Below are 16434 nucleotides of genomic sequence, written 5' to 3'. Positions count from 1 at the left end.
ATGACAGTTTATGACTGTTCAGTAAACCATTCGGCCCGCGATTTAGGCTGGATTTTAGATTTTGGCCCCTTCTCTGATTTGAGTTCAACACCCCTATTCTAAGGTAACAATCACTCACCGCCAATGAGCCAAGGCAAAACATTTTGAGAGCCACAATAATTCAGAAAATTAACTGCCCAAGAACTGCCAAAACAGGAAATGGGAGTAAGTAACTTATAATGCTGGGATTTTATAATGGGAGTAACTTATAATGCTGGGGAAAGCTTTTTTAGCCATGACATAATATTCAGATTATTTTTAAAATTCAGATTTCTTAAAAATGAAATGTGAATAACATTAAACTTTTGTATAGTGGTTAAGAAAAAAGTTTGTAAAGACAAACTAGGAAAACATCTACAACTCAAGACAAAGTTTAATTTCCCTAAAGTAGAAAGATTGGCAACCGAGTAGTAAAACGATGAGACAAGAATGGGTAGTACCCCAAGAGAAAATACAAATATCCAATAAACTTGAAAGTTTGCCAAATCTCACGAAATACAAAACAAAAAAGCAACGATGTAATTTATTTTTGCTGTACAGACTGGCAAAGTTTTAAAAATTAATAAATGTACAGGGTTGGCAAGCAGGTAAGAAAATAGTATTTCTGTATAACTGCAATAACATAAGTTAGTAAAAATCATTTGGCAAACTAAGTTAGCAATGTATTAAAAGTTTAAATTAAAAAAAAAATTTTTTTTTGATTGATTTTCCACAGAGAGGAAAGGAGAGAGATAGAGAGCTAGAAACGTCAATGAGAGAGAAACATCAACCAGCTGCCTCTTGCACACCCCCTACTGGGTGTGTGCCCGCAACCAATGTACATGCCCTTGACCGGAATCGAACCTGGGACCTTTCAGTCCGCAGACCGACGCTCTATCCATTGAGCCAAACTGGTTCGGCTGTATTAGAAGTTTAAATGTCCCCAGTCTTTGACCCATCAACTCTACTTCCAAAAACCCTAGAGTGATTCTCAGCAGGGCACAGAGAGGACCAAGGATATTCATGAGGCACTGTGGCGACACAACAGAGTGGAAATCCCCATATGCCTTTCACTAGAGGAGCCATGAAATGTGAGGCAGCTACATGCTGGAAGGACGCCACTGTCAACAGCAAGACAGATCTATGTGTCACATGTCCACAATATGCTGGTAAGAGAGTCACAAAGAAAAAAAAAGAAAAAAATCAACAAAATATGCTGGTAAGTGAAATGGTGAGTTGCAGAAGATTGGGAATAGAATGTTCACATTTAAAAAAATCAAAGTAGGTTGATATATGCAAACAGAAGGCAATATATTGAACGTTCACCAAGCTGCTAGCAATGGTGACCCCAGGGAGGTGAGGATAGAGAGTACTTGCACTTCATACTTACACACCCAAATATATTTTTAATGCACACATATTCTAATAACCAGAAAAATGCAAAGAAAGGCAAATCAAGATAAGTAAAATGTTTCATAATTATTTTAAAATTTCTTAACATAATGAATGATGGGCATAGCTCTAGTTTATCTGTCCATATTCATACTAAGTATGAAGTAAAGTAACCAATAGATCCACTATTACAGATGACCAGCATAATCCCAAGTTTTCACTTGGTCATAACTTCCTTTCCAAACTGTGCTGCTCACCTCAGACATAGTGTGGATACCCCATGGATAAGAGCCAACTCACTTGGCCGGGCATGTGTCAGACCATTGCCCAGTGTCTCCTGGCTGCCATGAATAATCGCTGGGTGCACAAGCAGACAGAGCAAATGCAAGAGAAGTCAGGCCTGGATTCTCAAAGGAGTCATAGCCTCTTGCCAGACAAATGCTTCTGAGAATTCACTGACATCCATGTTTCTCCCCAACCTGAGGTTCACAAAGTATCCAAGATGCTCACCCACGGAGAAACAGGGATGTCCTCTGGCACAGAGAGCAGAGGTTAAAGATTTACTGGAATATCTCTGGATTTTAGGAGAAGATGGCTCCAAGGACAGGAGACATTTGTGACTGGTCTCAGTCAAGGACAGCTCACAGGCCTCTGCAGCCGCTCCCCTCACTGCATCCAGGTAGTGGGCCTCTCCCACACTCCACCTCTACCATTTCAGCAGGGGCTGGATGCAGGTCCCAGCATGCCTAGCCAGATAGCAGGAATGGAATCCTGGGGCCAGTGAACACCAATAGTGACCAGATTTCTCTAAAGATGGGGAAAACCTTGGCTTAAAAAAATGGGGGACTAAATTTCTCAAATGCAAAATGTTCCTCTACCTTTCTCAATTATTTGCATAATTTTGTCAAGTCCAAACGTAGTTTAAAATAAGGCAGGTTGTTTCTCTCCACTCGGCCTTTATCCTTTGGTGATGTCCAGGCCTGTGCTGCAAAATCACCAGTTTCCTACTGCAGGTGCCTCTCAGTTGGCTATTTTCTCAATCTCATCCAAATCATCCGTGTCTAGTCTTTCTATTTTCTTATCTGAGAATAAAAAAAGTTTCAGAGAGAGATCAACATGGGGTTACATGGAGACACACACCTAGGGAAAGTACAGCCCAGCAGGGAGAGAAAACACACAGGTCTCTGCCCTGGCTAGGAATGAGCCCCTGCGTCTGCCCACAACCACCCTCCAGCTAACCCCAAAGGCTTCTGGTGCCTGAGACACAGACACTGACAACAGCAGGCCGAGTCCAAGGCCATCAGCCTGGCCAAGGGGAACTGACATCCAGTCCTAACACTGAACTCCCCAGGTGAGCTCTTTAAGAATGTCCCAATTGTAGGGGAGGAGGGGATTATGTAAAGGGACAAAGCCTCTCTAGGGGCCACAGGATACCTACCCTTCCACCCATCCCGGACTTGCCCCTATAAAGAAAGGCAGGACACGCCCAGGACTCACTAAAATGCTCCTGGATTCTGTTGAGGATGTTCATGCTGTGCTTGCTGTCCACCATGTTCACTGCCAGGCCCCTCTTGCCAAAGCGGCCAGTGCGCCCGATCCGGTGCAGGTAAGTCTCATTGTCTGGGTTCCCATCCTTGTCCACAGGAAGGTCAAAGTTGATGACAACAGACACCTGTTCAACGTCAATACCTGCATGAAGGAGAGATGGGGAAGAGTAAGACTGGGAGACGGGCCACGTACACAACTCTGGGGAGAGGGAGTCAGGCTGGGCCAGCTCAGGGATTCAGGGACCAGGAGCATGGAGCAGAACCCAGAGAAAGACCACAGGCAGGTACTAAAGAAATTAAGAAGTCAGTAAGAGAGCCTCCGCTGGACACTAGTGTCAGGAGATACAGCTGAAACCTCATGGCTGCCCCAAGAAGAGCAGACTCCATCGTAAACCAGTCAGAAGCCTGTGCATTTCCTCCCACAAGTCAGGACTTGGTTTCCGTGCAAGTTCCTATCTGCTGAGGGAAGCCAGTCTCTCCTAGAAAACAATGTCACCACCAACCGCACGTGACCACTCCCAAACCACTGAGTTCATATGAGGATTTCTCTTGCTACCCCGAGGCTGGCAGACCAGGACAAGTTCTCTGCTCACCACGGGCACACACGTTGGTGGTCACCAGAACCTTCTCTTTGCCTTCTCGGAAGCGCTCAATCACCGCAGCCCTCTGCTCCACCATCATCTCACCACTTAGCAGAGCCACCTGGTGGCCTTCTTTTGAGAGCTCTGCTGCCAGCCAACTGGCTGTTTTGCGGGTCTGGAGTGAAAAGAATTGTTTTAAATGAAGATACCTGCAAAAAAAAAAATGAAAACACCTGCAGAAAAGTGGCTTTTTGCCATTTATATACATGAAGACCTGAGGCATTCAGCCAGCAGGTTAGACTTAAAATTTTTCAAACAGAATCTAGCCATATATTTTTGGGATGAATTAAATGAACCTGGTCCTCCTCAGCACCAAGGTGGAACTGGCTGAGAAGGAGGGGGCTGGACAACATCTTCCCATGGAACTCCTCCCCAGGCTGGCCTGCTGCTGCTGCTCCTGCTCCTACTCACATGGCAGAAGATCATGGCCTGAGCAATGGTGATGGCCCCGTAGAGGTTACACAGGGCCTGGAACTTCTCATCTCTGCTATTGCACAGGACATAATACTGCTTGATGGTGTCCAATGTCTCCTCCTCACGCTTCAGTTTGATAATGTTTGGGTCTGGGACCACTTTCTGGGCAAAGTTCCATACAGAGTCTTCAAAGGTGGCAGAGAAGAGCAGCATCTGGCAGTTTCTGGGCAGCATCCTGCAAGGGAAGGCCCAGGTGTTTGGCATGAGCCCGAGTTTTTCATTGGCATGAGCAGCAGCACAGCCTTCCAGGCACGGATGGTCAAATATGTCCCCTGGAAGGTGGCAGAGGTGGAGGAGCACTGTGGGGAAGAGGCAGGACCAGACATGGGGCAGGGACAGGGTGGTATTAGATTCCCTAGGTCTTTTTCCTTGACCCAGGTAGGAGTATGGTCAGTGCTGACGTGGCCCATCAATCACATACTTCTGAAGCTTCTGAAGCAGAGAACCCAGAAAAAGGCTGAGAAGTTCCTCCCGGATCTAGAGTCCTACCTTTGGATGCGGATGCTCTGATCTTGGTGGCCCTGAGTAGCTATCATCACATCAGCCTCATCCAGAACAAACACCTTGATCTTCTTGGGGTCAATGAACTTGAGCTTGGCACACCAGTCTAAGACAGTCCCAGGGGTCCCAATGACAATATGCTCACTGATCTTCTGACCTCTTTCCACTGTGGAGACAAGAGGTGTTCTGTGGTTATTTCCAGAGCAAAACCAGCTTTGGAAAGCAAAGCCTTGCCCTATTCTTCAGAGCTTTTAGAAGAATTCCAGATTTCAAAGCATACAGGACTGTTCCCGAGTCATGGCCTACTGTAAAGTGGGCATAATTACACCTACCTGACTGCATGTGGTCAGGATAAAATCCTACACAGTGAAAACTCAGTGTTAGTTCCTTCCTACCTTCTCCTAGAATTCAACACCATCTAATTCTCTCTCTTTAGCATTATCTTGTTTTCATACCATCCATTCACTCATGGTTCACTGATTTTCTCCCAAATTGGTAAAAATACTTTGGGGTCCTCAATAATGTGTAAGAGTGTAAAAGACTGGCCTTAGATGGGCAGCTCAGTTGGTTAAACTGATATGCCAAAGTTGTGGGTTCAGTCTCATCAGGGTACATACAAGAATAACGAGTGCATAAATAAGTAGAACAACAAATAGATGTTTCTCTCCCCTGCATCTCTCTCTAAATCTATAAATTAATAAAAGAAAGAAAGAGTGTAAGAGACCAAAAAACTTGTGAACCACTGCTCAAGGCAATTATAAACTGCTGGGTCAAAGGGATGTCTCTCTTCAACTTTTCTGGGTAACATCAAACTGTTTTCTAGTGATTTTCTAACGATGCAAAATCTTATGTTGAGTGGAGAGAACTGTTAACAAATTAGCAAGTAATTAAATACTGGTACTGGTAAAACAGCTGCCTTTGTCCTGGCCATGCTCAGCCGATGCATTTGGACTCTTGAGGTCAGACTGAACCAGAGTGAAATAATCATCATCATGTTTCAACATTCAAACACCCAACCACCCTACCCTACACTCACTGCTTCAGGCTCACCTCCTTATACTCACATTTATTGCCTCGAACAGCATAAGCAAGCTTCAGTTCTGGATGAAATTTGCCCATCTGCTCAATCACTTTTCCTGTTTGAAGCGCCAACTCATATGTTGGAGAGAGGCAAAGGCACTGACAGGGGAATCAGAAAGGATGACTTTAGGAGACCCTTTTAGTAACACACACAGGCTGAGTCTAAAGCAACAAGTATGCTGATGTTATCAGCACTTGAACAGTGCAGGGAACCACATCTTTTTCAACTAGGCTAACTGTTCAGCTTGGGTGGGGGATGCCTTTGGAAGCTATTGTTTAAGGTTCATTCAAATGAATTTTACCCACATCCTGCTCTACCAGAGCAACAGTTTGAAGCACAGAAAATGTTCAGAACCCTCCAGGGGAACCTTGTCAATCCCCCCACAGATGGCAGTGCCCAGGCAAGTGAGGACCCCAGGATTCCCCAGCCCTCACCTGGGGGTATCTCTCTGCTGGCTCCACTCGGCTGAGCATGGCCAGGACAAAGGCAGCTGTTTTACCAGTACCAGACTGAGACTGGGCAATCAGGTTCTGTGGGCTGGAGGAAGGAAGAAGAGAGATGAAAATAATATTGGTTAAACCCAGAAAAAAGTGTCAAAATGTTCTTTCTGGGTAGTAGGAATATGGATTGCCACATTTAGTCCAGATTTTCTGCGTTGACTACAATGACACATTTTTTTTTATATTGTTAAAAAACTGCTTAAATATTATGGAAAATCATTGTTTTAGATGGGTCCACACCGAGAAGTCCTTGTTCTAGACTCTAGCACAGCTAGTGCCCTAGTTCTGCACCTTAAAGAGACACACCGAAACTAAGATAGCACAATAAGATTGTGCCAATAAGACAAGTCCCCGAGAATGTTTTCTGCTGAGCCATAATGTGCCTCTAGCACTCAGCCCCTTCTGTGTTCCCTTTTCCATCTTTATAGAAAATGTAAGTTCCCATGTAAAATAAAGACAGATACATTAGAGGGAACTTCCATATTTCACTTCATGTAACCCATTGTCATGGAAATAGGTGGCATTTTTGTCATTAAAAAAGAAAAACAAGCCCTAATAGAGTGGCTCAGTGGCTGAGCATCAACCTATGAACCAGGAGGTCAGTTTGATTCCCAGTCAGGGCACATACCTGGATTTCAGGTTCAGTCCCCAGTAAGGGGCATGCAGGAGGCAGCCGATCAATGGTTCTCACTTATCATTGATGTTTCTCTCTCTCTCTCTTCCTCTTCCTTCCTTTCTCTGAAATCAATAAGAACATGTCTTTTTATTTATTTATTTATTTTTTTAATATATTTTATTGAGTTTTTACAGAGAGGAAGGGAGAGAGATAGAGAGCTAGAAATGTCGATGAGAGAGAAACATCGACCAGCTGCCTCTTGCACACCCCCTATCGGGGATGTACCCGCAACCAAGGTACATGCCCTTGACCAGAATCGAACCCGGGACCTTTCAGTCCGCAGACCGACACTCTACCACTGATCCAAACCGGTTTTGGAAAAACATGTCTTTTTTTTTTTTTTTTAAAAAGTTGGTACATAAAAGTATACCACTTATCTAAAGTTTAAAAATATATAAACTACTCTAGATTCTTAATAGATATGTAGTAAAAGTATAAAGAAATGAGAAAATGATGACCCACTTCAGGAAGATGCTTATTTTGGTGGGAGAGGATGTGAATGGAGAAGGGTATACAACTGCCAATTAAATGATGTTTTATTTCTTGGCAGGTGTTCTTGGTGTTGCCCTTGACACCTTTTTGCAGGTCTCAAAATAATTTGTAAAAACCCAGTTCAAGCTATTCCCATGAAGAAACATGTTCCCCCAAATGTCCCATCTTGGTCTCAAGACAGTAACTGTTGGTGGGTGACAGTAAACCAAATTCTGAATAGGTGCATACTCACGGCTCAGCAAGCATCATGGGTAACGCATTCTCTTGTATCTTGGATGGTCGGTTGAAGCCCATGGCATAGACTCCCTGAAGAAGCTGTGGTTTCCTGAGAGGCCAGGGAGAGAGAAAATGGATCTCTAGTTGTTAAGATTGTTTAAAAGGCCTAGATTTTTATCTTTCCCAATATTTATATCTTTCCCTATATCTATGATGCTTTCTCTCTTTATCAGACATATTTTCCTATGCCTTAAAAAAAAAAAAAACTACTTAAAATAAGATGAAACCATCTTTTCCTACTAGATCTTAATCTGCGACTATTATGCAATTCATAAAATATAGATTAGTTTCCTTTCTCATAGGAATTCATGCTTTCAGCACAACCACAAATATGAGTGGCCTTCTGTGACCAGTGTTCCCTGGATATTGCAAGAGTGGTATTTATTAATTCATGGTGCAAAGTAAATTATAAAAGACATATTTAAAAGTAAACCTGCTTACTACGCTGCTAAGAAATAGAAATCCCTTAGGAGAATGGGATTTCAGTTTTAGTTTCTGAGTACAGATATTAAATTGAACCAGTCATTTTGTATTCAATGGTCCTTCCAAAGCCAGCCTGGAAAAGTCAAGTGCAAATACTTGGAAAATTTAAGAAGAAAACTGATTTAGCCAGTTTCTAGTAGCTGATCTATACAGTAAGAGAGAGTTCAGTTACCATCGTGAACTTTACAAATGCTCAGATTTATTTATGTCTAGTCAAAATCAAGAATTGAAAAGCACCAATTTCTTATATAAGTTGCTCTTACATTGCATTTACAAAGAGCTCTCTGCTACCTCTAAATAGGGTGTTTAACAAAAATCATACTAGATTATTTCCAAAAAGAGTCAAACCAATTCAAGACCTCTGTCCTCTAAGCCCTTCTTGGAGTTTAACAAACTCTCTAAAAGGCAATTCTTCTGGCCTATCTTGGTTCTCAGACACAAAGAACTTTGAGAACATAACCTTTGGTGTCTGCCATTTGGAAGAAAAGGCTGTAATGCCAGCAGATTCTGATTTGGTTGTCAAGGAAACAGTCACTACTGAATGAGGATTTTCAAGTGTTCTAAGAGCTTCCAGTGGCTCAATTTTTTTTTCCTTTTCTTTTGCAGATTAATTCAAATCTTTTAAATACAAGAACAGACCAAGTATATTAGGTAACCTAGGTTTCATTCTTTGTTTCCTTGGGCTACCAATAGCTACATCAGAGAGAACTTGCCTTTTCTCAGAGGACAATGCATCACTAGTTGAACTGAGAGCTCCAGTCCTTTAAGTGAAAGAAACTTAAAAAACCCCACTGGTACTTGGAAAAGCAAACTGTCAGTTCAGAAAACAATAGAGCATGACTAGCTGCCCTAATACAGTTTATGAACAGAAGCAGAAATGACAGATTGGTTGAATGAAGCCCTTGAGAGGAAATATAGAAAATTATAATTTCCTGAAATCATTAAAAAAACAGCCACACTTTGATTAATGTTAAAAGTTGGCAGCAATGTAGCCTCTGTCTGCTCACAGTGGGCATACTATAGATTTTGCTGAATAAAGGTTAAGAATCCATTTACTCCGCCACTTTCTTATTTATCAGCTATTTTCTATCTATGATTTGGGTCCTGGCAGGCAGCAAGAATGTTAGTTTATCTTGTGTCACTATAACACCCAGCACAGTGGCATGTAAATAAACCAATGAGCCATGCACACCTCTTTACTAACTTACTGAAGAAACAAAAATCTTTGTATATCCTGTCATAATTATCTCTTTAAAATACTGGCACTTTTGAAGTCATTCTTAGCACATGTGCTCCCCTAAGATTTAATTCTGGGTTCTGGACTTTTTGTAAATTCCAGAATGTTGAAAGCTGCTTTGCACTATAAGTCCTGGGAATCCTGTACAGGCTCTTTTGACAAACTTTATAAAAGCGGATAAACTGTTCTTAAGACCATAAACCCTATAGTCTAACGAAAGAGCTTACCTAATAAGATATGTTCCTGACATCCAGAAATCACCTGTCAGCCAATATTTTATTGAAAGTTCTAAGAGCATAAAAGAAAAAAGACTTTCAGCTATGATGAATAAATTTGTGGCATTTAAAAATCCCTATCAAGAGGAGAACTGGGAAGCAGAGAAACAAGGGTAGGAGGGAGACCATCACTGTCGCCTTTTTCATACTTTTTGACTTTTGAATCATGTGAATTATTAACTAGTCAAAGAGATAAATATATTAGGATTTTAAAATATATACATATATATCTTACTGATTACTTAGATTTGAGAGAGTAAGGGAGAGGAAAAGATAGAAACCTCGATGAGCAAGAAACATCAATATTGATTGGCTGCCTCCTGCACGCCCCCCACTGGAGATCAAGCCCGAAACCTGGGCAAGTGCCCTGACCAGGAATCGAATCAGAACTTCTTGGTGCCTGGATTGACACTCAACCACTGAGCTACAATGGTCCAGCAGGATTTTTTAAAAAATAAAAGTAAAAAGCAAAATCCCCACAAGAATCTGTGATGCTAAGTTTTACAAAAGAGGGACTGATAAGAAACAGCTCAAAGAAACAAACACTCACAGCCGAAGCTCCTCGAAGGACTTCACTGAGTAGAGGGGGGACTTTGGATCCCGCTGCAGGACTTCCACTTGGTTTGTGTTATCAACCAGGTTGCTTCTGATCAGCTTGTTGAGTAAGGACTGGGCAGCTTTGTCCTCTGTCGGGAAGAAACCAACAGATTTTCTTTTTCTAATTTTTTTAAATTTTTATTCATTTTAGAGAGAGGGAGAGAGAGAATTATCGATTTGTTGTTACACTTATTTATGCATTCATTGTTTGATTCTGCCCTGACCAGAGATTGAACCCACAATGGAGCTACTTGACCAAGGTCACCAGTTGATGTTCTTCACACTCATCTGGCAAACTCCATCCTTGTGACACTCCCCTCTCCTTTATAGAACATTCCCTAAGAAGGCTACCTATATTAATCTCCACTGCCTCTCCTCCCCTTCTGTTGAATGTACACGGAAGAGGGTTTTTATTTAACTTCTCCACTTAACCTCAGCCCTTGTCAAGCTCACTGTGATGTCTACACTGCTAAATCAATCCAAAAGGCAATTTTTAGGTCTTCTCTTAATCAACTTGTTACGTATATTTGACTCTTTACTTTTTCTAAAATATATTTTATTGATTTTTTTTTTTTTTTACAGAGAGGAAGGGAGAAGGATAGAGAGTTAGAAACATCGATGAGAGTTAGAAACATCAATGAGAGAGAAACATCGATCAGCTGCTTCCTGCACCCCTCCTCTCTCTTACTGGGGATGTGCCTGCAACCAAGGTACATGCCCTTGACTGGAATTGAACCTGGGACCTTTCAGTCCACAGGCCGATGCTCTATCCACTGAGCCAAACCAGTTTTGGCTGGACTCCCTACTTTGGAAAAACTTCTTTCTTCTGATTTCTGGGACAGCACTCTCTTTTGGTCCTATTTCACTGACTGTGTCTTCTCCGTCTCCTTTGTGGATTCCTCTTCTCCTTCATCTTATACTAAGAATACCTCTGACTCCAGAAAGGCAAGTCCTGGGTCATACTGTGTCTTTTTTTTTTAATATATTTTATTGATTTTTTACAGAGAGGAAGAGAGAGGGATAGAGTCAGAAACATCGATGAGAGAGAGACACCGATCAGCTGCCTCTTGCACACCCCCTACTGAAACCTGGGACCCTTCAGTCTGCAGGCCAATGCTCTATCCACTGAGCCAAACTGGTCTCGGCATACTGTGTCTCTTGCTACAAAGTTTAAATGAGTAAGTTACCTTTCTCTTCTTCATCTGTTTTCTCTGCAGTGGCATTGGTTTTGATAACACCTACATAAGAAAACAGTTGTCATAATCAGAAAGGCAAATATCAAACCCACCCAGAAGGTGGGCAATGCAAATACCAAAATTTATTTTACGTGATCAAAATGTAAATAGTTGGCATTTCTTTGTGTTTAATAAATTTTTATTCCTACAGAATTTTTAAGTGCATAAGAAAATTTCAAATTTCTAGAAATTTTGGCTGACTTCAAAGTCGTCAGCAGAATGTCACCTCTGACTTACCTCTCTTAATATAAACTATAGCTTTATATTAGCAAACATAATTAAACATGAGAAAGAAAAATTAAAAGACAGAGGTAAAATGATCACTTCTTATAGAATGTACTAGAGGCCCGATGCACAAAGATTCATGAAAGAACGGGCCTTCCTTTCCCTGGCTGCTGGCATTGCCTTTGCTCTGGCCCAGAGCCACCTTTCCACCTTCCCATGGAGACGATGCAAACTTCCTGGAGATGATGCAAGCCTCCTGTCCCCGGGCACTTGGTGTCTGTGTATGCAAATTAACCCGCCAGCTTTGTTGGGTTAATTTGCATACTTATTCCTGATTGGCTGGTGGGTGTCATGAAGGTACAGTCAATTTGAATCTTTCTCTTTTATTAGTGTAGATGACTGTAAACTTGTAGGGCTAAGTATCAACTTAATCAGTCAACAGAAATCAGTAGTTTATATAAATATATAGAGAGATAATTTAAAAATATCTGACTTATAATAACAACTAAAAAGATAAAATACTGCACCTAGAAATAAAGTTAACAAAAATATGCAAGATTTAGATGAAGAAAACTTTAAAACATGCATAAAATAATGCAAATAGGTACAGCTAAAACCCCATAAATTTAAATGGGAATCTAAGATATTCACTTAACCCAAAAGAATGCAGGAAGAGACAGAGAACAAAATATAAGGGGACAAACAAATCAAATGGTAAAATTGCTGGGTTGAAATCTGAATTGTGAACCGCCCCCAATTCATATGTTGAAGTTCCTAAGAATGTACCTCAGAATGTGACCTTATTTTGAGACAGGGTCATTGCAGATGTAATTGGTTAAGATGAAGTCATTAGGGTGGGCCCTAATCCAATACCATTAATGTCCTTCTGAAAAGGGGAAATTTGAACATAGATATGCACACAGGAAAAATGCCATGTGAAGACGAAGACAGATTGGGGTGATGCTTCTAAAAGCCAAGGAATACCAAAGATTGCCAGATCCTTCTCAGAGCCTTCAGAAGGAATCAATCCTGCCGACAACCTGATCTTGGACTTTGGCCTCCAGACTCAATTTCTATTGTTCAATCACCCAGTTTGTAATACTTTGTTATAGCAGCCCTAGCAAATTAATAATAGGTAGAGATTGGGAACTGGGTAAATGATGGCCAGAATGGAAAGGCCTTTCACCTGTTTATACTTTATGAGTTGTTTTTATTGAATGCAGTAAGGGAGAGATAGATACATCAATGATGAGAGAGAATCATTGGTTTGCTGTCTCCTGCACATCACCTACTGGGTATGAAGCCCACAACCTGGACATGTACAGTGACCAGGAATCAAACCATGATCTCCCGGTTCATAGGTCAAGGCTCAACCACTCAACCATGCCTACCAGGCACTTTATGAGTTTTGAACCCAGATTAACCTTTAAAATTTTAAAGAAATATTAGCAAGTGAACAATGACAGAGGCTAGATCAAATCTGGAAAAATAACATATCCCCTTCAGTGTGAAACTGACTTTACTGACTGTCAAATCCAGCGCTAACATTTGCCAAACATGCTAAATGAAAGCTTTTTTTCACATTATAGCTTTGAGTACAAAACAGAAGCAAATTTGTAATTTGTACCAGCTTACAATTACTCATGACTCACCATTGGTATCTGGTTTGACTCTCTCGTCCTTGATCTGCAAATTACTGATCTGAAGGGAAATAAAAGAAAACACTTGAGAGCAAAGCCACAGGATAACTTAATACCATGAATTATGTACTAAGCTAATGTACCCAAGTGCATAGGGTAAAATAAAAAGAGGGGAGGGTTTTTACCAACTATCAGGAAGCAGTGTTTTAAAACATTAGATTACATCAGCCTCCTGATAAGCAAATTGTTTAGAACCAGATACCAAGTATATCATATCTCATCTAGATTAGGAAAATAGGTTTTAAAAGATGTGAAACCAATTCTCCGTAACTGTCTTTTAGGAAAGATCTGATGCTAAACACTAGACTGTGAACTCTAGAGCACCAGAACTATATACTATACCATACTTTAAAAAAAAATTATTATTAGAGCAGAAAGGAGACAGGGAGTGGGAAACATCAATGATGAGAATCACTGATGGGCTGCCTCCTATGCACATACACACACTCACACACACCCCACTGGGGACTGAGCTCGAAAACCTGGCATTTGCCCTGGCTGTGTTTGATTCCCATTGACCTCCTGGTTCCTGGGTCCATACTCAACCTCTGAGCCATACCAGGCCATATCATACTTTTTGAATGAAATATATAAAAACCGAAATCTACTATTCTGCATAGCTACGAACTACCAACCATGTTGAGCATGGAACTAAACAGTGTTCAAATAAGGCACTCTCCCTGCTGGGGGCCTATCTTCCCTCTCAGGAGTGCATCTCCTAGATTCTAACAATCCCCAAGAGACTTGCAACCAGGGTAACAGTGGGCAGCGATAGCTCCACCCCAGCTAACCCCCCGAACCTGCCTCCAAGGCCCCTTTTCTCTGACTTCCCACTGAGGCCAAACAGTCCCGCCTGGGCTCTCCTGTTGCTTCCTCTATTCTAGGCACTTCCTTTGCTTCATTGTCCCCAGCTTTAATATAGGTACTCTCAAAGTCAAAGTTAACAATGTTAAAATAAGAGAAGCACATAATCGTTCTACTCTTGCTGAGAAAGAGAACCAGCCTAAATCTGCCTTTGACATCCCCACTGGCGAGATGCCATACAGAAAAGGCAGCATACGTAGCGGCAACAGATTGCCACAACGATAAAAGTCTTTCACTGGCCCGGATGGAGACAAAAGGCCCGGATCAGTACTGACTCCTCGGCGGGCCTCAGGCCTGCCCCACCCGTGGACTCCCCGGATTTGAGGCAGGGTCCGCGGGGGGCCCTCCTACTTCCTTCTCCCCCGGAGCTTAGGCCACTGACCGACGTGACAGCCGCTTCCTGCTGGTCCACGGCCAGGGCCCAGGAGTCGGAGGCCATGGTCCGGAGGGAGGGAGGGAGACCGTCTCGTGTGGAAATTCACCGCACCGCACACGCACACACAGATCCCAGGAGCAGGCGCGAGGAGGTAACTCACGCGGGCCGGAAGTGGTGCTGCCTGTACGTGACGTCAGTTCCTGTCTGGGCGGCACGTCACCAGTCCGCGCCGCGCCGGCCATTTCCCGGGCCGCGCCCACTCCCGTCGGGCGCCGAGCCGAGGCCCCCGCGGATTTCCCTCAGACATTTAACCTCTCGGTGTCTTAATATCGCTAAGGTTTGTGAAGTGAAACTCACTTTATCTAACTTCACGCCGAAGGAACCCAAGTTTTCAAGCCTGCCACGTCTCGTTAAGTTTATAAATCTCTCAACTCGAAAGCCTCAAAGAAAAGTTCCTTGAGAATACCACACGATGCCAATGTCTACTGTTAAGAACGCGGTAACAGGTAAGACAGCAAAAACCAAACGAAACCAAAAGGCCCTCACCTCCCTCCCCGCCCCACAATCCCACCACTCCGAAAAACAAACGGCGTTATCTTTTTCTCCTGGGTCATTCCAGTCCTCGTGCACACCCGTCACAGCACAGGCATTTTATATAGTCCTAAACGAAGCATGCATACAGTGTAACATTTGACCTTTTTGTTATACAGCTAAACATCTTTTGATGTCATAATTATCAATGCAGTGGCATAATAGTCCATCAAACTCCTATCACATCGATTGCCTTATCATTACTTGGTAACACTTCAGTTGACATCTACACACCATCAAAAGGTATCTTATTTGATGGCTGCCTGTTTACTTTTTGTCTCCTCCAACTAGAATACCAACTCTAAACGAGCAAAAAATCTTATGTCTTGGTCAAACAGCTGGCTGGTGAACCTAGAAAAGTTCATGGCACATACCGTGTTTCCCTGAAAATAAGACATCCTCCGAAAATAAGACCTACTGCATGGAAAGATAAGACATCCCCTGAAAATAAGACCTAGCGCATGGGAAGATAAGACATCCCCTGAAAATAAGACCTAGCGCAACTTTGGGAGAAAAAATTAATATAAGACACTGTCTTATTTTCGGGGAAGCAGGGTAGTAGACTCAAATATATACCAGGCAACAGAAGGAAAAGAGGATTGTTACTCAGAAACTTAGGTCTCTGGCCAGTGTGGCGCAGTTGGACCTCAGCATTGTACCAAAAAGGTCACCTATTTGATTCTGTGTCAGAGTACACGCAGGCTCATACTGCCAGTCACAAAAAAAAACAAGTATGTGTGGTCTCATTTATATATTATACAATACTTAGGACTAGTCAAGACTGTAGAGACAGGAAAATAAGGTCTTATTTTCGGAGAATGTCTTATTTTCAGGGAAACACGGTATGTGCCATGAACTTTTCTAGGTTCACCAGCCAGCTGTTTGACCAAGACATAAGATTTTTTGCTCGTTTAGAGTTGGTATTCTAGTTGGAGGAGACAATCCCACCACTAGTTGTCAGCCCTAACCGGTTTGGCTCAGTGGGTAGAGTGTTAGCCTGCAGACTGAAGGATCCCAGGTTTGATTCTGGTCAACAGCATGTATCTTGGTTGTGGGCACATCCCCAGTAGGAGGTGTGCAAGAGGCAGCTAGCTGATTGGTGTTTCTCTCTTTCCCTCTCCCTTCCTCTTTGTAAAAAATCAATAAAATATATTTTGGGGGGGGAAATGGTAGTTGTGAGGCCGGGGTCGGGGTCAGAGGAAAGGTCATGGGAATGGTTTGTTGGGTATGGTTTCCATTGTACAAGATAAAGA

At 42.4% G+C, this 16434-nt stretch overlaps 1 protein-coding gene across 6 annotated transcripts in view; it reads right to left on the bottom strand.

Annotated features, from left to right (window-relative positions):
- Positions 1 to 1290: 1290 nt before the first annotated feature.
- Positions 1291 to 16434, bottom strand: part of DDX19B (DEAD-box helicase 19B) — a 57064-nt gene continuing 41920 nt past the window's right edge. Inside the window, exons 1-12 of one of the 6 annotated variants that reach the window (XM_036441037.2) lie at positions 14597 to 14756; positions 13303 to 13351; positions 11378 to 11428; positions 10144 to 10279; positions 7555 to 7647; positions 6089 to 6191; positions 5638 to 5752; positions 4562 to 4739; positions 4010 to 4247; positions 3551 to 3713; positions 2908 to 3099; positions 1291 to 2492 (exon numbers count right to left, since the gene is read on the bottom strand). In XM_036441037.2, the coding sequence (XP_036296930.1) occupies positions 2431 to 2492; positions 2908 to 3099; positions 3551 to 3713; positions 4010 to 4247; positions 4562 to 4739; positions 5638 to 5752; positions 6089 to 6191; positions 7555 to 7647; positions 10144 to 10279; positions 11378 to 11428; positions 13303 to 13351; positions 14597 to 14653 (1437 nt within the window). In that variant the 5' untranslated portion in view covers positions 14654 to 14756 and the 3' untranslated portion in view covers positions 1291 to 2430. Of the gene's footprint in view, positions 2493 to 2907; positions 3100 to 3550; positions 3748 to 4009; positions 4248 to 4561; positions 4740 to 5637; positions 5753 to 6088; positions 6192 to 7554; positions 7648 to 9545; positions 9607 to 10143; positions 10291 to 11377; positions 11429 to 13302; positions 13352 to 14596; positions 14758 to 16434 lie in introns of those variants that run through there. The other 5 variants (XM_036441038.2, XM_036441039.2, XM_045582691.1 and 2 more) reach the window with 5 other exon arrangements.

The sequence above is a fragment of the Pipistrellus kuhlii genome, unplaced genomic scaffold (assembly GCF_014108245.1).
Source record: "Pipistrellus kuhlii isolate mPipKuh1 unplaced genomic scaffold, mPipKuh1.p scaffold_m20_p_17, whole genome shotgun sequence".
In the NCBI taxonomy this organism is placed as follows: Eukaryota; Metazoa; Chordata; class Mammalia; order Chiroptera; family Vespertilionidae; genus Pipistrellus; species Pipistrellus kuhlii.
This window is presented reverse-complemented; position numbering and strand designations above follow the sequence as displayed.